The 22,198-nt window shown below is 37.4% G+C and overlaps 1 protein-coding gene across 1 annotated transcript in view; it reads left to right on the forward strand.

Moving 5' to 3' along the window:
* The window catches only part of LOC131071360 (hydroxyproline O-arabinosyltransferase 1), a 43,522-nt gene extending 23,166 nt beyond the window's left edge, over positions 1-20,356 (forward strand). Inside the window, exon 8 of the mRNA XM_058007166.2 lies at positions 19,882-20,356. Coding sequence (XP_057863149.1) covers positions 19,882-19,947 — 66 coding nt within the window. The 3' untranslated portion in view covers positions 19,948-20,356. The remainder of the gene's footprint in view (positions 1-19,881) is intronic.
* Positions 20,357-22,198: the final 1,842 nt, after the last annotated feature.

Here is a 22,198-nt window from a genome sequence, read left to right on the forward strand (position 1 = left end):
TATATATGAGTAAACAAACCGAACACCCATAAGACACATTTTCTGCAGTGCAGTGTGGTCAAAGAAATCCTCTTCTCCTTTGATAAGCTTCCATGGTGTTGAAAGAGCTCAACGTAGTGCAAGATTCCAATATGGCTGTTTTCTAGTGGGAGATATAGACTTTTTCCACAGGAGATGCGACGAGATGTTTGTCAGCGTCCCTTGCAAACAGAGGCATCTTTGGGCACGTCTCTCGTATCGGAGATGCATCTCGATCCCCTAGACGTGTCTCTTGGTAACTATGATTATTATTGAGAGAATCAACAAGTAATTTATGATTTTCTATTGTTAAATGTATTATGGCTTGTAATTTGTAACTTTTTTGTAATGTCATTTTATTCATTAGGGGATTGATACCTTGATGGATTATAGGTTAATATCATAGCAGCAAAAATCTTTTGGGGAAAAAATCAGCAAACTAAAAGTATAAGATTTTTTGAAAAAAATGGGATTTAAAGGGGAAAATCAAAATATTGAATTTTAAAATAAATGTAAAAAATGTAGAAAAAGAGACAAAAACTACTTGTTTTTGAAATTTAAAGGCATTTCCATAGCATAGAGATATAGAGCAATTAAAATAGAGTTTAGCCCATGAATCGTCCAAATGAAAAGTTTGTCTAAAATAGAAAAATGCAGTGTAGCATGTAAGCTTTGCTAGTAAACGGTTCTTTGGTAAGTTCTATATGTTGATGACGTTATTGCTAAGTTAAACAATAAAATATTTTTGTTGTCTTTGGATTCAATTGTGTGGGAGTTTTATCATTAATGTTTTGGATCACACTTTGTGATCCATCAAGATGATAGAGAGCATAAGGAGAAGAAAAATGGTTAGTTGTAGACCAATATTGACTAAAAAGAGAGGGGAAAGGAGGTTGCACGCAAAACACAATGTAAGAGGGTGACAAAAATAATATTTAATTAGAAAACACCAAACCTGAAAAGTAACAAAAATAATTATAGGTATGTAAAGAGATGAATAAGTTGACAAGAAGTACAACAATTCTGTATAAAAATATATGCTGTAATTGCTTAATTATACATAAATAGCAAACGAAATATATTTATCTATAAAATATGTAACTAGCTAGGTTTATGAATATAATAGGAAAAAATCTACAAGGATAGAAAAGAATTAAAGACTTGAGAAGGTCAAATAAGAGAAAAACCACCAATTTATTATTTATATTCTTAAACCTAGCTAGTTGCATATTTTATTATTTAATATATATGTATATTTCATTCGCTATTTATGTATGATTATGCAATTATATCATATATTTTTGTACAATATTGTTGTAGTTCTTATCATCTTATTCATTTTGTTTACATTCTTATCATTATTTTTCAATGTTACTCCATGTTTTTGGGATGGGGACAGGTTTTGGGAGGGGGATGGGAGGGAGCCATTTTTAGGAGACGACAAGGGAACAACTATTAAAAAAAAATAGGGGAAGTTTAAAAAAATATAGAAAATTTCAAATATTCGTATGATACCATTGATAAAGAAATCATCATATACATCACAGAACCTTAACACACAATAATAGAGTTAAATTAAGATTTTCATTTCATAGAAAGCGACAAATAATTTTTTTTTTAAGTAAATTTAATTGCATTCATTGACAATGTGCATATATATTATATAAAAAGTTACAACAAAATGCCCAAAGGTTGCAAGTTTCAATTGCAAAATGACAAAAGTATAGAAATATGCAGCTGTCCCTAATCAACATCTCCTCATACTGCATTAAGATTGGAGTCCAAGTCACTACTATCATCAACCTATGTAGTATCTTCGGGATCAACATCCTCAATGTGTAGTTGGAGTCTAACGATGCTTAGGAGTTTGTCAGTCCTATAGCCGCAAGGCACTATGCATAGCCACCAACTTCTTTGATTGTCTAAAGGTAAGCCTATTCCTCTTGATTGATTGATTGAAGCTATATGTACACAAATTCCTCTCTGTAGCAGAGGAACTAGCAACCTTTGAAAGGAGTCAAGTGGCAAGCATTCTCAACTCTGGTGCATCCTTGCCATGCTATGTCCACCATCCAATGGGGTCAGTTTTAGCTAGTGTAGCTCTATCCATACTTGCCCTTGGTCTACTGAATGTTGGACCATGAAGATTTACAAAAGCTAGGCATTTTAGTCTAGGTTTGTTAGACTCCTCAATATACATTTTTGCAAGGGCTTTCATGAAGCCTTCTTTCACCTCTTCATCATTAGATGGAGGCACTCTTCCAGGTCTAGCTACATACCATATGGGATTTAGAGCGTAGGTTGTCATATGAAGTGGGTTTTTCATAGTGTTCCGCCATTGCATCACAATGGGCCTAATATGCTCCTAATAAAATCCCAAATTGGGGTCCATGCTATTAATTGCTTCCTTTATCTGTCCAAGCATGCTTTCAAATGTCTCATAAATCTCTCCAAGGCTAGAAGAGTTAGTGTTAGCATATCTTATGACTTGCACAACAAGTGGGATGATAATGCAAATATATCTACAAAGAATGAAAATAATATAGTAAATTTACAAGTTAGAAACTTAGAAATTTAGAAACAATAAAAATCATAAAATCAGCAATGCGTTAAAATAATAAAAAAAAAATCTCTTATGTCATTGTGAACCACCAATCATCATTGAGGATTTTTTGTTTGACACTTTTTCTTTCAGCTGTGTTTGCCTCTGCCCATCTAGACCACTCCGAATTAACTGCCATTGATTGTAGAGGCTCCTGCACCTCAAACATTTTCTTTGACAAAATAAAGTAGCTAGCATATCTGGTATCCACAAACTTGAGGAATTCCTTGCTTGAAAAATTCCTAAACAAAGCAAGTGATGTGTGATGATTGCAAATAACTATTTGAATGCCTCTAGCTTCTCACACCACCTCCTTCATCCAATCTATTTTCTCAATGCCTTTCAATGCGTTTTTAAACGCATGAACACAACATGGGGTCGAAAAAATGTTCTTGTAAGAACCCTCCACCAACAATCTAGCTAATTTTCATAAACAAGTCGAATCATTCATTACTTGTACAACGTCAGAGGGTTTAGTCTCTTTTATGACATCCTTCAAAATCTAAAATTGGAAGCTTGCATCCTTCTTTTTCCTTGAACAATCAATAGCTCTAAGAAAATAAGAGCCTACTATACATGTGACAATGACATTAATGATTGGCCGATGTCTAATATCGGTCTACCCATCCATAATGATAGAGCAACCATCCCTTATCCAAATTTGTTTCATCTCCTCCATCATTATACTCACCTTGGAATACTCCTTATCAAGGAGGGAGATATGTAACTTATGATCTCTAGAGGGAACACATGGAGGACCAACGACACGTGCATCTTTGAACATTTATTTAAATATGGAGAGCATGCCACATGAAATGGTATGGAATTAGCATAGAAAAATTTGGCAATAGAACTATCAGCTATGTCTCATGATTGCATGTTAAACATGCTTGCAACACTAGTGGACCTTTTCGTTCCTCTATGATTTTCAAGCTCAACGGTAGCAATAGCAGCAACACTAAACAATGGCACACTAGGCTGCAAAGACTCCGTTGGTATTCCTTTTTTTTGGCTTCACCCTCCATGTGCAAGCTAGTCACCTCGGCCTTTTGAGCTAATGTTGTGGTTTTACAAAATTTTACTCCTTGACAAGGTATTCCTATAAGATGGGAGTAAACTCTTGTGTAACTGCCCCTATATTGCTCCTTGCAAATATGACAGTGTGACACAACCATTCTCTACTTCCCTTTGAATTTTGTTTTCTTAATATCTATGGTTGTTGCAAATTGTAGAAGAGGTTTATTTGGGTTAAATGATCTCTTTGCATAATCTTTGAAAGGTTAGAAGTGTTGACATGTTTTTTATGACAGCATCGAACACATAATAAAGTTACCAACAATCACCTTGCTCTCTCTTGATCAAAGTGTGATTGTAGGCTAAGATTGTGGAAAGTTTAGACAATCGACTCCAAGGTTCCTACATGCAATGAACGTGACTCAGTTGGCTTATGTGATATACTGGTAATCCAAGGGGCCTTATGTACACTCGAAGAAGATTAAACAATTTCGCAACTTTCAAGGTATTTGCTCACGGACGATTTAGCTTTGCATGGCTCGTTTTTTAGAATTTTTTGGTCTTAAGATATGCAGAAAGTAAATGGGAAGGGTTTAGAGACACTATTCTAATCTAATCTAAATCTAAGAACAAGGAGACAGGGATTGCTCAAGTGAAACCCAAACCACACTCTGCTTCGTCACTAGGAGACAACTACACAGAGACAATGCAATCTTCAAAGTATGTGCGAAATGTTTTCAAAACACCAATGAACACCATCAACGAACAATGCCCACCTGATGATCGAAGTTAAGTTTCCACGTATAAAAGGCTCAGACTAACCTTGCAAAGCTAGCAACAATCAGCTACTAACAAAAGGTATGAGCAGGGTTTTGCACTATAAACAATCTCATCTATCCCGTTCATCTAACAACTTGAAAGCAAATCTAATCTAAGTGAAGAGAGAGAGACCATGCAAGTCATAAAACAACACAAGAATACACCAACAAATCGAACAATGTATTAAGTTAGCTGCTTCAAAACTTATCGCAACAATCTCAAAATCAATCTCTCCTCCTTACAAATGAGGGGTGTCACCCCTTTATATAGGCTTCATGCCTTGGCTACATGCAAACCCTAATTAGGGTTTTCCCAAAAAGATTCCCCATAGACAATGCAACAAGGTGGGAATCTACAATAAATGCCCATGATGCCCATACACAATAAATTCCAGCCTATTACAATTTGCATCAAAATGCATTAAATGCACCATTATCCACTAAATGTGCCTAACATGCAATGAATATTCCCTCGTGCAAAATCACCCATAATGCTTTAAATGCTCCTCCATCTTCACATGCGATGGCTACATTGAAAAGGAATCTGTCATAATGTCATAAATGCGGTGACTACATGCAAAAGGAATCTGCCATAATGCATCCATGGTGACGGCTGCATGCAAAAGATGATCCATTAATTCTCCACACGTTAACCCAGCTGCCACTTGGTCAAAATATTCCAGCAATAAGTATGCCACTGTCACTCGGTCAAAAGATCTTCCTCCAAAAATGGATGACCATTATCTCGTTCATTTATGGCATATGCAATTAATTTGGCGATGACGGCAACTAATTCTCCTACGGAGACACTCGGCACACTTTCTATCCTGAATTCCATCAACGTAATTTCTTCTTCGGTGTTAGATAGAAAAATTTCCCATTCCGCCACCATTTCTCGTGTCCTCCGCATAGTGCTGGAAAATAAAGAAACATTTTCAAAGTCGGCCTTAGAAAACGATCCCATAAAGAAGAACTCATGCAACTGAGCCCTTAGGAAATTCACTGTGACTTCGCCTTCATTCAACCTTTTTGCAAACAAGGCCTCAACTGGGCTGATGATTTCCTCCTGCACCCTCCTGATTGAGTCTTTCGAAGCTAAAGACTCCATGTTGAATCTCTCAAAGGCCTCCCTTCCAGTGTAGATGACACAAAACCATTGCGGAAAGTCATAAACCTCGTTCTCCTAGATCACCTTCTCGTCAATCAATGTTTGCTTCGGGATTTTCATCATGGCCCTGAGTCGTGGAATGGTCAAGTCTTGATAAATGTGAACATCTTCTCATGCACCATCTCACCTAGGTGAAGGAATTTTCCATGCTTTGGAATTTTCATGACACATTGACTTTAGTGCCCATACTTGATCTTGGGCGCCATTTTCACTATGTCAAGGAATTTGACTTCTTCCTCTCCAGACATCAAATTTTGAACGTTTCCAAATTAAAATGCCATTTTGGGAATTGAAGTGACTTCCATGGGCCAAACTTAAAAGATTTTTCCATGCTTTCCCCTTTTGGAATGGATGTCCATACTTGCCATTTTTTGATCCATTTAGCCTGCTTTTTGACCTTCCGAATGTAGGAGTGTTCAGGAATGCTCAGTGTTCAATGTCTGCCTACGAAGAACCTGCCACAAATAGGTTTTCCAAAAATAGAAAGTGTTTCAAAATGTTAGAGTTAGGGCAAAACAGGACGCAAAGACACTTACTAAAAGTAGTAAGTTCAATTTTTGGCAAAATTAGACCAATCCGGGAGGCGATGAAATCCCTAAAAAATAGGAACTTTCTAACAATAGTAAGGTGCTTAGAATTCGCTCAAATTTCACGTGCAGGTTCCTTCAAGGGTCCTAATTCCAATGCAGCATTAAGTTTTTCCAAAACCCTAAAGGAAAGGCCTCAAATTCGAGTTTGAAGGTCAAAACCCTAAAATAGACAAAACAAGCTCTAGACAACCAAATTTGCTCAAACGAGCTGCAGGCTTGATCAAACTAACCCCCAAACACTTGCAAATATAGAGGACTGATGAGAGTGCTGCGAAAGGACCCAAAAACCCAAACCAAAAGACCGAGAGGGCCTAAAAAGTAGGGGGGTCCCCATTTGTAATGGGGTGATGTGTGATTAGGTCACAACAAGAAGGGCATTGAAATGGATTGTGGTCCCCATTTGGAACGGGGTGATGTGTGATTATGTCACAACAATAAGGGCATTGAAATGGATTGTTTGAAACACTCACACTCTTTGAAGAACTTCCATCACTGTGGCATGCTTGTTCAATTTCAATTTATTGACCCTCACTACCCTCATGGCTGCTGCTAATTGTTTTCAAATTCTTTTGGTTGAAAATGTGAATGGCGGCTGCACATGCAAACATAGAACACAAACAAGCAAAAAAACCCTCCCAAGTATTTGAAATTTTTGACAAAAATTAAAAACAAATGCAAAAGAATTTGTAAAAGTAATGAACTTATCTCAAATGATGGAGACTTGATCTTCTTTTGCCCTTTGCTCACTTCTCTTTCCTTCTTTCACTTGGTTTCTCATACATGTGCTCTTCTTCTTTTTTCTCTTCACACTTTGCAAAATGACATAAATGAGCTCTTTTTCTTGTTTTGAATGTTATAATATTGTTTATAGATTTAGGTTTCGTGCAAGGGGTCTGAGGGCCCTTGAGGCCCCTTATTTTTTTCATTGTTTTTTTAAAAAAAATTGAAACTTCTTTTTTGTTGGGATGTATCCATCCTTGATAGGATTATGCTGTCTCCAGCCGTTTCCTACAAATTCCCAGACATCCTCAAGACATTTCCACACTTTTTTGGTTTTTTGGGGATGGCGGGGGATGTTTTTGACCTGTCCCTGCATCCCCAGGCTGTTTCCAATGGGGACGGCCCAATTTAGTGGGGACACACCCCCGAGTAATGTAATTATTTTTGTTAATTTTCAGGTTTGGTTTTTTCTAATTAAATATTTGGTTTTTTCACAATCTTACATCACTCCCCCCTCCTTTCCCCTTCCTTTTTAGTCAATACTGGTTTACAGCTAACCATTTTTCTTCTCCTTATGCTCTCTATCTTCTTGATGATGGATAACGAAGTGTGATTCAAAATGTTGATGAAAAAACTCACACAATTGAATCCAAAAACAGCAACAGTTAACGTTATGGATTGTGGAAATCTATCATTATTAATAAAAGACAGGGTTATCGGGAGACATGTCTCTGGTACCAAAAATGCTTTTGGAGACTTCATTGAATGTTTGGATAATCGGCTACGTTTGGACAATCAGCTTGAAGTTTCCTGCCGTCTCTCGTTGTCTCATACTGGAGCATTTCTTGATGGGAGAGAATAATATGTTTTAAAAAAATTGCTAAAAACATGCGCTAAAAATCCTAAAAAATAAAAAAAATCTGGATGCTGGATAGACATGGGACAAACCAGTTAATTATTTGATTGCATGCCATTTTCTTATTGACGGGGGTTTTTGTTTGATTTGGCATTAAAAAACAATCATTTAAATGTGATATAATATTTTAAATTGATTAATACTTTAATGTAATATTTAAATATGAAATAATAATTTAATGTAATATTTTTTATTTTTTAATCTGATACAATATTTAATATTCATTAATATAATAATATATCTTTATGAATATAGTTTCTATTTTTAGTATTTATAGTATCAAAATTCAAAGTTAAACTAAGTTTATTCTTTTTTACTATTTTTATGCATAATAAAATAAAAATAATAAATGTCTCCCAATGTTAAACTTATCAATGTTCTTGTTTTCAATGATATTTTCTGGAAATTATTAAATTATAATAAAAAAATTGGTGATACCAAGCATCCCCGTCCCCAATTTTTGAAAACTAGCTGTACTGGATCGGTACCAGTCTTCGAAGTTCAAAAGAATGTTTAATCATAGAGATTGAACTATCATAACAAATTTTGAAACCTTCAAAAACTTAGTAAGACCTCAAAACAAGTACAATAAATATGTTTGCTTCCTAGAAGGATAAAAGAAATAAACATTTTATCATTGAGAAATTTTCAAGTAGGAAACTTCAAAGAATATATCATCAAAATAAAAATCTAAATCGATAAAAGAGAAACCAATTCTCATAATTGGTAGAGTCAAATGGGCATGAATTAAGCATTTTCAAAGATTTAAGATACAAAATCAAGTCACATTCAAAAGCTTTGCTATCAAACCAAACCTTCAAAATTTCAAATTTAGTCAAAGTATCGACTCCTATAAAACACAAGTAGAAGATGGACACAAAACACATTTTAGGATAGATATACATACTATCAAAATAAACATACAAAATCACAATGTTTAAGATTTTGATGTCACAAAGATTGGACATCTTAGTGCAATATTGGATTACATTTGAACATCATACTAATGTTTTTATGCAGCCAAGGGAATTCATATTACAACTTGAGAGAAGAATAAAATAATATGTAGACAAAGATGACCAACTTGAGAGAAGGATAAAATAATATGTAGACAAAGATGACCTACACATAACGTTACCTCTTCACTTTTAGTAACCAGATTAGGTAAAAAACTGAAACAATAGCATTGTCATATTCATCAAGCAAAGCAATGGTATGATGGAGAGCCTAGATTAGCTTAAAATTCAAGCCATTTTGCCAGGAATATGAATTATTTTATTCTAGAGAACTGATTTACAAGGCTACCATTGTGAAAAACGATAGACCATCAAATGTTGTTTGGACCAAATTGTTGGAGTTATTTGTTCAACCCCACAAGCCAATGAGTCACCTGCAAGCAAAACACCTATCACATTTGAAGAGAAAAAACCATGATTGATGCTTGTAATATCCCAGTTGTTTTTTTTTTGATTTTCAAGGCCAACAATAACCATCAACAAGAAGTTAACCCGTTAAGGTTAGAAATCATAAACTGAAACATGCTGGGAAAGTAACCCTTCCACTTTGTGATCACCAAGTGCCCAATATGGGAAGGTGAGAGCATACGGTGTTGAGGGGATCATTAGCATGATTAACTGAAAACAATGCAATGCTTGGGCGGCAAGCCAACTCCTTTTGCTTATCCAGCGGGAAAGCAAGAAAACTTGGCGATGAACCAGCCAAGTGAGATACACAAAAATACGAATCACTCAACAACAATATTTCAGCGGGAGGACTGCAATTACATAACAACCTCAACTCAACCGCTTATGCAGCGGGAGGACCATTACACAGATATCACTCAACCACTTATGCAATGGGAGGACTGGAATTACAATTTTGCTTGATAATAGGCAGCAAGCCAGCCTCTTCCACTTTTCTGTGGGATGAGAATTACAAAACAGAACCGGTTAGTAGTACTACTACTTAACCTTACAAAAATAGATATATGAGAAAGTGAGTAATGCAGATTATCCCAATAAGAACATGAATTTCTGCTAATAACCAATCTGCAAGCTGGAATTGCAAAACCAACAACCTAAGAAAACTCTAAAAAGCTCACAACTCTCTCAATACACATCCAAATCGCCCCAAATCAGTCCCAAACCCACACTATATTAACTGCAATGACAACCAACCCAAACCATGATACCAAAATCCCCTTATTGAATTTGCATGCATCCCAATGCAAACCAAAAAAACCACGCCTAGCCTAAGAATTTCGATCGCCATTACTGGGAAGGATGAAAGAGCCAATACCCATAACGGTCAGTCGCTTCAGCAGAGAGGTGTGATCGAAAATGCACTTCAGCCACAGGCAAACCAGCAAGTTACCAAAATCGTCCCAACACCAAAAATGACTATGACATGCTCTGAGAATGTAGAAGATAACAGCACACAGCTAGGTACTATGTTTCAAGTACGAAACCGAGAAGCACTAGGGAGACACACTCCGAAGCCTCAAGTTCTGTCACCAAACCGGCAGCATAACATTACAAATTTTCAAGATGATCCAGAATGGGAGCCCAAGGCTCTTATTTATAACTTCACACCATCAAATCCAAATGCAAATTGCTTCAAACTCAACTTCTTTCATTTGCATTTCATTCCACCTCACGTGGACCCCAAGAGTGGCGCCATCTTCACAAGTCAATCCTCACGCCATAAAGCAAGGACCACGATATTCCCACTTAGCAAACATTAGAGATAAAAAATAAAATAATATCTCTTAATAATTTCAACATCCCCTTATTAAACATAAATTTCGCCAAGCACTTAGGAGATATTAGACATTAATCCCAAATTCAATAAATCAATAGTAATTAATCAGATTAATTAAATATTAAACCTTAGGATAAAGAAATAATATTTAATTGTGTCACATATGACTCCCGTTTTGATTACTATCAAAACCAGGATGAAACTGAGCCAAGAATACCACTGAACTATTGCAGGATCAGGACCTTGTCCACTGCCAGAAATAGAATTATGCCACACTGCCACTTACTAAAAATAGTAAGTCAAGAACTAATGCTCTGAAAAGCATGATCTTTGCGCCCAGTGACAGAGCATGGAGAGCTCAGTAGGACAGTATCCTCAAAATAGCCATTCCCTGACTTACTAAAAATAGTAAGTCCTTGCCTCATCAATGCTGGACCCCTCATTCTTCATTCCACCTAGCCTACGCGTCTCAGGAATAGGGTAATGGACCACTGGGAGGTTATCAACGAGAAGGGGACATTACAGTCCGCCCTCCTCAAAATTGCTTGTCCTCAAGCAACTGTAAGGCTGGATGCAGTAAAATCTCCTCATTTTCCCACGTAGCATCCTCTGCTGGTAGATTTTTCCATTTGATCAAGTATTCCCTGATCACTCTTTTCCTCAAAGATCGTTCCCTGAAATCAAGGATAGCTTTAGGAACCAAAACCAACTCTCCCTCCTCATCAAGCAGAGGTAACTCAGCTGAAGCAACAACATTATGTCCGAGAGCCTTCTTGAGGCGAGACACATGAAATACATTATGGATCTTGTTGCTTGCTGGTAATTCCAACTCATACGCCACTTCTCCAACCCTCCTGCTGACTCTGAAAGGCCCATAGAACCGTGGCTTCAATTTCTCAACCCCACTCTTCTTGAGAGTAGACTGTCTGTAGGGCTGGAGCCTTAAATAAACCATGTCGCCCACCTCAAAGATGCGCTCAATTCGCTGCTGATCAGGATACAACTTCTACTGATTTTGTGCATGCTGGAGATTGTCCCTCAGAATCCTCAGAATATCTTGGCTTTGTTGCATCATATCCCTTGCCTGAGGGGTTCTGCTATCACTAAATACCAAGTCCGCAAAGCTAGGAGCTTCATAACCATATAGTGCCATGAATGGTGACATCCAAATGGACATGTGATAGGAGGAATTGTAACAATACTCTCCTAGGTGAAGCCATCTCACCCATGCATTCTTCTGCTCCGAGACATAGTTTCTAAGATAACCTTCCAACCACTTATTTACTATCTCGGTCTGTCCATCAGTTTGGGGGTGATAACTGGTGCTTGGAGTGAGCACAGTACCACACAATCTAAAAATCTCCTGCCAGAAAGCACTTAGGAACTTGCTATCCCTATTACACACAATGTTCTTCGGTAACCCATGTAATTTGAACACCTCCTGGAAGAACACTTCAGCAACTTGAGCTGCTGTAAAAGAACTGGTGATGGCAAAGAAATGAGCAAACTTTGTGAGTCTGTCCACCACTACATAGATACTATCCTTCCCTTGAGCCCAAGGCAACCTAGTGATGAAATCCATGGAAATACTTTCCCATTTTTGACCAGGAATAGGCAAAGGTTGTAACAAACCAGTTGGTAGAGTATGCTCATCTTTGTTCCTCTGATATGTATGACACTCCTTAATGTACTTCAAAACATCACTTTTAAGTCCCTTCCAAGAAAATCTCTCCCAGATCTGCTTGTATGTTTTGAAATAACTTTGGTGACCAGCGAGGGGGATGTCATGGAAAGTCTTCAAAATCTTCTCTTTTAACTTAGATTTAACCACTATGAAGATTCTTCCCTTGTACAGTATCAATCCCTCAACCAATTTGTACCTTTCATCATGAAAAGTACCTTCTAAAAGGTTGGTTGCAAACTGATTTTTGGCATAATCAACAAGCAACAACTCTCTCCAATCAGCAGTAAGCTCACATATTGAACTTAAATGGGGCCTTTTGGATAAGGCATCCGCCACAACATTGTTTTTACCCTTAACATACTCAATATCAAAATCGTAAGCTTGCAGCTTACTCACCCACTTCTGCTATCTCTCATTCAAATCTTTCTGATGCATGAAGTGTTTAAGACTATTGTGATCAGTCTTAACAATGAATTTACTCCCCACTAGATACTGCCTGAACTTTGCAAGGGCATGCATTATGGCAAGCATTTCCTTGCCATAAATTGAATACAGTCTTTCAGGACCTCTCAATTTCCTGCTCTCAAAGACTATAGGATGCTTATCCTGCATGAGGACTGCACCAACACCTTCTCCAGATGCATCACACTGTAGCTCAAACGGCTTGGTGAAATCAGGCAATGCTAAAACAGGGCAGGAACTCATGATCCCTTTAAACTGCTCAAATATTGTCTGTGCCTTTTCGGACCATTCAAAAGCTCCTTTCTTTGTAAGATCTGTGAGGGGGGCAGCCAACTGAGAATATCCCTTCACAAACCTTCGATAAAACCCACACAATCCCAAAAATCCCCTCAAATGTGTTATGTTCTCGGGAGTAGGCCAATCAATGATGGCTCTAATTTTTTCAGGATCCACCTTCACACCACTTGCATTGATAATGTGACCAAGGTAGAGCAACTCTTCCATCCCAAACTCACATTTGGACTCCTTGGCAAATAGGGATTCAAATTCTAATATGCTTAACACTTAATCCAACTGCTGTAAATGTTCTTTCCAAGATTTGCTGAATATGAGTATGTCATCAAAGAATATCAAAACAAACTTCCTTAGCTGTTCTTGGAAGATTCTGTTCATGCATGATTGAAATGTAGCAGGTGCATTAGTCAAGCCAAAGGGTATGACTAGGAACTCAAAATGCCCAAAGTGGCATCTGAAAGCGGTCTTCTCCACATCTGATGCTCTCATTCTAATTTGATGATACCCTGACCTGAGGTCAATCTTGGAGAAGAACATTGCCCCATGTAGCTTGTCAATGAGCTCATCAATTCTTGGAATAGGATACCGATTCTTGATGGTTTTTTGATTCAGGGCTCTATAAGCCACACACATGTGCATGGTCCCATCCTTCTTTCTCACCAAAACAACAGCCGAAGCAAAGGGGCTTTTGCTAGGCCGTATGTAACCCATGTCAAGCAATTCCTGAATTGCTTTCTCAATCTCATCCTTCTGCTTCTTAGGATATTGGTAGGAGTAGTCATAACTGGCTTAGCTCCTTCTTCAAGCTCAATAATGTGTTCGACACCTCTCTCAGGGGGTCTACCAGGAGGTGGGTTTTCAAACACCTTGCTTCTCTTGGTTATCAAAGCTTGAATGTCTTTAGGATAGTTCCTATTCTCTTTTTGTGGTTTTGAGGGCATGACCATGATCTTACTTCTATCTGTGATCATTGCTTGAATATCTGAGGAATAGCTGCCCTTGTCTACCAATGGATTTGAAGGCATTATCAAACACTCTGCTGCCCACTCCACTTGATTATGGCGGATCAACCTTTCCATTCTTTTCAAGGATACCACTTTAAGTCCACCATGCGACATTCCTCTCAATGCTACCTTCTTCCCTTCAGATATGAATTTCAGCTCCATGGTTTGTAAGTTTAGTGTGATCTCACCAAGAGATCTCAGCCATTGATTCTCGAGGACTGCATCATCAGTCCCACCAATGCTCACCACAAAGAAATCATCTCTGATTTCATGATTTCCTGACTTCAGAGACATGTTGGAAATCATTCGATTACAGGATATAGTGGAGCCATCTGCTACCATGACTTTGAAGCCCTCAACTTCCTCTGCCACTAGTCTCCTTTTTGCAACAATCCTTTCATCAATGAAGTTGTGTGTTGCATCTGTGTCAATGAGAGCAATGGCACGATGTTCTCCAATCACACCCCGAACTCTAAAAGACTCATTTTTGTGAATGCTCGAGAGTTGAGCAACCACTCCTCTATCTTCTGACCCAAATTCAGGCCCTTTAGGAGCCTCTTCATACTCGTTGTCCTCAACTTTAGTTTGCTGTTCTGAAATTTCAGAATCTGATCCATCTGCAGAATAGCACTCCATCTGATGCAAATTCCCCTTTCCACGACACTTATGTCCGAGGGCCCAAGGTTCTTTGCAAGAGTAACAAAGATGCTTCCTCCGGAGCTCTTGACGGAGCTCATCATCCATACGAGGAGGGAACCTTTTGGTTTGATTCGTGAACTTCTTCTTATCCTTTTTGAAAGGAAAAGGCTTGGACTGAATTTTACTCCTTGGGGCAGCCAACTTCATGCTTCGAGATTTTTTTATAGCTTTTGCCAGGGTGGGCGGATCAAAAGCTTTGACCCAACCTTTCAAAGGTTCCTCAAGTCCTTTAGTGAAAAGGACAACCAACCGCTTCTTCGAGATGCTACTTACCATGACTGACAGGTTTTGGAATTCAGTCACGTAAGTGTCCAATGAACCTTGCTGCTTGAGTTGTGCAAGTTCTCTAAACTTCACCTCTGGATCCCTGGTGTCGAATCTCTCAATCAGCTTGTTGGTGAAATCAGCATAGGTGGTGATTAAGTTATGACCAAGGGTGACCAACCCATGGTATCACCATTCGTGGGCCACTCCATCCAAGTGCAAGGTAGCAAACTTGATGACATCCTCTTCCGGCATAGGCCTCAAGGACAAGTAATTGTCCAACTTCTGTACCCATGCTCTAGCGGTGCTCTTAATGCTTCCATCAAAGTGTGCTAAGGTCACTCTTCCAAGAGCTTGCTGATAATCTCTTGGGGCAGCAGACTTATAGTCATTCCTCCCTCTCTTCATTTTCTGATTCATAAACATGATCTCACCAGGAAGAGAAGCATACTCCATGTAGCTGTTTCTTATTTCATTAGCTGTGGGTATTTTTGTTTCAGCTTGTTGTACTTCTCTTGGCAGAAATACAGGTTGTTAAGGTCTTGGGGCTGAACCTCCATTGTTACTCTCGTTGTTACTCCCGCTTCCATTGCCTATAGGAGCATTAGAAGTGTTGGCTTCCAGTCCATTGTTGGGTTGGTTAGGGGTCCCAACAACTTTCTGGTTAAGCTTGGCCAGCAATAGAGACATCATGTCCATCATGGCATTGAATTGTCTCTCAGCCTTCTTATCAGGTGCCTCATTCGGTTCTGTAGTCTTATCTGCCATTGAATCCACTGAATGTGAAGAATCTAAATCCTTCCTTCTGTTCCTCAGTACTTTTGAAAATGTGTCCTCTTCCGGCATTGTCGGAATCTGAAATTGCTGTCTCTTTTGTTCTCTGTTGTAGTATTTGACGTCTCTGTCACTCATGGAGACTTCTGAACCCACTGAAACTCACAGGCTGGTAGGAAAACCAGCTCTGATACCACTGTAATATCCCAATTATTTTTGTTTTTTGATTTTCAAGGCCAACAATAACCATCAACAAGAAGTTAACTCGTTAAGGTTAGAAATCATAAACTGAAACATGCTGGGAAAGTAACCCTTCCACTTTCTGATCACCAAGTGCCCAATGTGGGAAGGTGAGAGCATACGGTGTTGAGGGGATCATTAGCATAATTAACTGAAAACAATGCAATGCTTGGGCAACAAGCCAACCCCTTCCGCTTATCCAGTGGGAAAGCAAGAAAACTTGGCGGTGAACCAGCCAAGTGAGATACACAAAAATACGAATCACTCAACCGCAATATTTCAGCAGGAGGACTGCAATTACATAACCACCTCAACTCTTTACCGCTTATGCAGCGGGAGGATCATTACACATAGATATCTCTCGACCACTTATGCAGTGGGAGGACTGGAATTACAATTTTGCTTGATAATAGGCGGCACGCAAGCCTCTTCCACTGTTCAGTGGGATGAGAATTACAAAACAGAACTGGTTAGTAGTACTACTACTTAACCTTACAAAAATAGATATATGAGAAAGTGAGTAATGCAGATTATCCCAATAAGAACATGAATTTTTGCTAATAACCAATCTGCAAGCTAGAATCGCAAAACCAGCAGCCTAAGAAAACTCTAAAAAGCTCACAACTCTCTCAATACACATCCAAATCACCCCAAATCAGTCCCAAACCCACACTAGATTAACTGCACTGACAACCAACCCAAACCATGATACCAAACTCCCCTTATTGATTTTGCATGCATCCCAATGCAAAACAGAAAACCACGCCTAGCCTAAGAATTTCGATTTGGTCTAGGAAATTCACAACTCAATTAAAAATACCACAAACTTACAAAGTATATCGCCATTACTGGGAAGGATGAAAGAGCCAATACCCATAACGGTCAGTCACTTCAGCAGAGAGGTGATCGAAAATGCACTTCAGCCACAGGCAAACCAGCAAGTCACCAAAATCGTCCCAACACCAAAAATGACTATGACATGCTCGTAGAGAATGTAGAAGATAACAACACACAGCCAGGTACTATGTTTCAAGTACGAAATCGGGAAGCACTAGGGAGATGCACTCCGAAGCCTCAAGTTTTGTTGCCAAACTGGCAGCATAACATTACAATTTTTCAAGATGATCTAGAATGGGAGCCCAAGGCTCTTATTTATAACTTCACACCATCAAATCCAAATGCAAATTGCTTCAAACTCAACTTCTTTCATTTGCATTTCATTCACCTCACGTGGACCCCAAGAGTGGCGCCATCTTCACAAGTCAATCCTCACGCCATAAAGCAAGGACCACGATATTCCACTTAGCAAACATTAGAGATAAAATATGAAATAATATCTCTCTTAATAATATTGACATCCCCTTATTAAACATAAATTTTGCCAAGCACTTAGGAGATATTAGACATTAATCCCAAATTCAATAAATCAGTAGCAATTAATAAGATTAATTAAATATTAAACCTTAGGATAAGGAAATAATATTTAATTGTGTCACATATGACTCCCCTATTGATTACTGTCAAAACCAGGATGAAACTGAGCCAGGAAGACCACTTAACTGCTGCAGGATCAGGACCCTGTCCACTGCCATAAATAAAATTATGCCACACTGCCACTTACTAAAAATAGTAAGTCAAGAACTAATGCTCCGAAAAGCATGATCTTCGCGCCCAGTGACAGAGCATGGAGAGCTCAGTAGGACAATATCCTCAAAATAGCCATTCCCTGACTTACTAAAAATAGTAAGTCCTCGCCTCATTAATGCTGGACCCTTCATTCTTCATTCCACCTAGCCTACGGGTCTCAGGTATAGGCTCATGGACCACTGGGAGGTTATCAACGAGAAGGGGACATTACAATGCTATACAACCTTGAGAGAGAATTGATCCAAAGAGGAATCTGATATGTAGATTAACTTGTAATGAAATTGGATAGATTACAATCAATTATTGACTTGCTTTATAGAAAGCAAGAGAAACCTAATCTAAAATTAGGAAACTAAAATTAGCTCAACCAAATGAACTTACTCTATTATTAGTCTAATCTAATAAAAGATAAAAAAACACCTAAGTTTAGCTTAAGTGAATAAAGTAATTAAAAGACCTAATAAATTAAATTATTAGATAATGTCCTAAATAATCCAACATAATCAATCAATTTTCACAATAACAATTTAGCAGTGCAAAAAATCAAGAATGATGATGACATTTGATGTAGATAAGAAGTAGACACAAAATTAAACCATGTGTAAGTAGACACAAAATATGAAGTATGAACAGCAAGCTAAAATATAACAGTAAAATACTATCTCTTGAACAGAAGCCCCACTAAAATAAAATAGATTTAACGTTTTTTATCTTGTTTGTTTAATTGAAAGATCCTTGTGATGTGCACATCAAAATTTTTATTTAACAAATTATTCATCTATTTGTATGCATTGGTTGAGTTTTGTGTAAATACTATTTATATGGCATGAGGTTATAGAATGTATTTGCATTAGTGTTATAGCAAGAAATCGTCTATCTTTGGCTCAAATGCACTACGTACCGACTTCCTGCAAGTTTGCAATTAGTTGTGCCTTCTATGCACATACTGGCAAGCTCCCGTTGTAGTCGTGTCCTAAAAATGTCCTGTTATTGTATTATTCATAAAATATTTCGCCATTTCACAAGTTGGTGAGAGATTGATGAAGGTTAGATGTGATTTAAACATGTTTTTTGCGCTAAGTAAACATAAAAAAGTTATTGAAAATTGCAGTCAAGGGTTTTTAAAAAATGGGAATTTTTGGGGGAAAAAGTTGCCTGTAGGACCAATTTGCAAAAAATCAGGTATAATCAGGATGTTTTGGAGTTTTGTGTTGCAATATGACATTGGAGGCTTTTCACCTGATACTCTATATGCACAAATTGTTAAATTAGGGGACCTGCAACAGCTTTTATGAAATATAGATTGCGTCCAAGGTAAACTCCTATTACTTGGGGAATTAAATGTGTAGCATTTATGCTACTCGTTCACAAGATAAAATACTATCACTTTTGTGGAAATTTTTCATGAAAAATATTAATAGAATCCCTAAAGTTTCATTTGGCTTTACTAAAATTTTTGAGGTCGTAATATGCAATGTTCAAGAATATTGATATTGAGTTTCATATACTTTGCCTGCATTGGATACTATGTTTGGTTGCATCTTTAAGAGTGTAATAATTGCACGTCAGACGGATGTAAACTTGGAAAATAAATATTCATAGATGTTACACAGACAAGACCAGAATTTTAGAAATGATGGTGTAAGAGATTAGGTGAGAAATATACGTAGTTTTAATAGTGCAAGAACCTATTCATGTTGATTGTTTCTAAAGTGATCACAAATAAAAATGGGAGTATTCTGGTTCTGGAAAGGGTGCTCAGAGGTTACATCCGTATTCTTCAAGGAACATATTCCTTAAGGACAGTTATTCTAATAATAGATTTCATTGTTTTAGTTTGTAGAATGATCAATTTGTCGTCCAAGTGGCTTGGCAATCAGACATGTTTACAATGTGATGAACAGGAACACACAACTGAAATGACTTGTGCACTTTAATACCTCAAAGTTTATGGCTATAATTTTAAGATTCTTCCCTTTTCTTAGAATGTTTCAAGTGTTTCTATATACCTGCCTCGCCTATACAAATTACAAGGGTAGGCGAGATTTTTTCTTATTTGTAATTTACCCTTGCAATTATTCAGTACATGCATTTTCGGTGCTGTCTATAAGGATTATTTTCTATTGTGGTACTTAGCAAGTTTGGTTGAACTTGACTTTCCATTTCATTAGCTACAAGTTTGTGACTAAGTTGTCCAATGTTTGCAGGTGACCTTGGTAAAAATGGTGAATGAAGCAACGTCTAATATTCCCAATTGGAAAGAAGGGGAGTAATTGATTTCAAATGTTTCTTTGACATGGAATTCTGTGCCAAAGGCTGTATACCAGACCGTTGCTTCAGTGTGCACATTTTTTAGTGACTTTCTGAAAGTGGAAATTCTTAGTTGAATGTTAAGGTGTTCGTATCAGTGCTGATGTAAATCATGCCATAATTAGTCTTTTTTGCCAGAGAAATGTTTTGTATCTATGGTTAGCAGAAAATTATTTACTTCAATGGTTATGGTACATGATAGTTACTTGGGAGTGAATGATTTCAACTTTTAGGATGCACTCATTTGACACGGGGACAAGATGTTAGAACTAGATATTTGTATCTCGGTCAGCTGTATAAATGATGGTTGATAATTATGGGAATGTTACTGTTGGAGAGAATAGAGTTAAACTCAGTTTGCATTGCTTGTTCCCTACATGTTTCTGTTCCTGAGGATAGAGTTTGTGAATAGTATATGTATACTATACGTGTTTGATTTAAAAATAGCTTAGCAGATACTTGAGGAATGGCAATGAACAATATCTGGACAATAATCCCTTTTGTCAGTATCTGCAATCCAAACTTGCACATTCAATTCTACTTGTATTTTCATTTAAAATTTACTGCAATACATTTAAAAATAGGTCTGAGATTATGGCAATGCCATCCGATTCTGGTAGTGTGAAGCATGAATTCCAAATTCAATTTGTGTTTCATGTTTGTTGTCCTTCTAGTTTGAAAATATCTCAAATTGTATAGGTATTACCGGAACAGAATACCAATTGGAGCTGGTTAAGTGTTTCCCAAAGTGAAATGAAGGCCACCACAGAATAAGACTTGCATGCAAAAGGTTGTGCAAGCTCATACAGATTATCTGAGCACAAAACATGCAAGGAATACAAAAGAATCAGGAGCTTGTATGATTATGTTTTACTGAAGATTGTTCCCTGGGTCTTACATTGGTGGCATTGTGTGTGAAGTTCTGGTTCCTAAAGAGCATGTGATATATGGCAGAGGCTACAAAGTTGATCAGAGTTTAAAACAAATAAAATTTGGGCCAATATTCCCCCACGTGATTGAGACATTAATACCATACTGTCTCTTTCATTCAAGTTATATTGTGATAGCTGTCAATCAGTGTGATGGCATGATAGACTGTGTGCAGGTGAATACAAAAGAAAATGACTGTAGAAGAAATGGAGATTTTGGTTGGTGATGGCATTTATTGACATATACCAACCACAACCTTGAATGTAAAACCATGATATGCCTTGTACCTTGCCTATTTTGTTTTTACAAAATTTGATCCTTGAGCTTTGAAACTTGCCAATTTGGTTTTCTGTATATGGTATTCCGTCCGCTTTATTCTAGGTATGGTGGATTTGTGAGATAAAAAGATGTATGACAGTGAACACCAAAATGGGTGGCAAGATGATCAGAAGCACTGCATTCAGTACCAGTCAGTCTGACATGGTTATAAATGAACTTTATTTTTTGTAAATTTCTATTTTCCAATGAAGTCCATTCCTATAGTATTCATGCCTATCAATAACAGGAAAATGGAGGAATAGTGTCGTGGGATTCTTGAACGCAATGGATGGAAGATGCAGTTGCCTAAAGGCATGGAAGAAAGTTTAAGCAAGAATACTGAACATTGGTCTCCATAGACAGTTTGTTTTGGTATCCATTAATTTTAAGAAGCAAATTTAAGGTTTGTTGGAACAAAAAGTCCTTTGCTTAACTGCGTCATTGGCTCTTTGATTTTAATAATTAGAGATATAAAGACATGGAGAATTTGCATTGATTACAAGGCACCATACAAAATCACTACGAACATATTTATCATCTCAAGGATAGACGAGTTCTTGGATTACTGTCAATACACCACAATACATCACAAAGTGATGCTATCAAGTGTAGGTAAAGGACACATGTAAAACACTTTTCAAAACAAATCATGGTTTGTATGAGTGTCATGTGCTAAAATTTGGTTTACACAATGAAACCAACTACATCATAGTGGTTGAATTAGAGCATTTATAGCACATTTGACACATGTTCTGAAAACCTTAAAGAGAATCAATTGCTCTTAAATGAGAAACATGATTTTTCAAAATAATAACCTATTTGGGTTCTTGTTGGAGAACTAACAATCAATCAATAAAAGTGAAAGTCTGTCTTGATTGAGATAAGAAGCATTTTGGGTGTTGTACTATAGTTGAGGAAGATCAATGCCTCTTTCTCTATTACTGGTAAATCCTTTTCACATGTTAT

The sequence above is a fragment of the Cryptomeria japonica genome, chromosome 2 (genome assembly GCF_030272615.1).
Source record: "Cryptomeria japonica chromosome 2, Sugi_1.0, whole genome shotgun sequence".
NCBI lineage: Eukaryota > Viridiplantae > Streptophyta > Pinopsida > Cupressales > Cupressaceae > Cryptomeria > Cryptomeria japonica.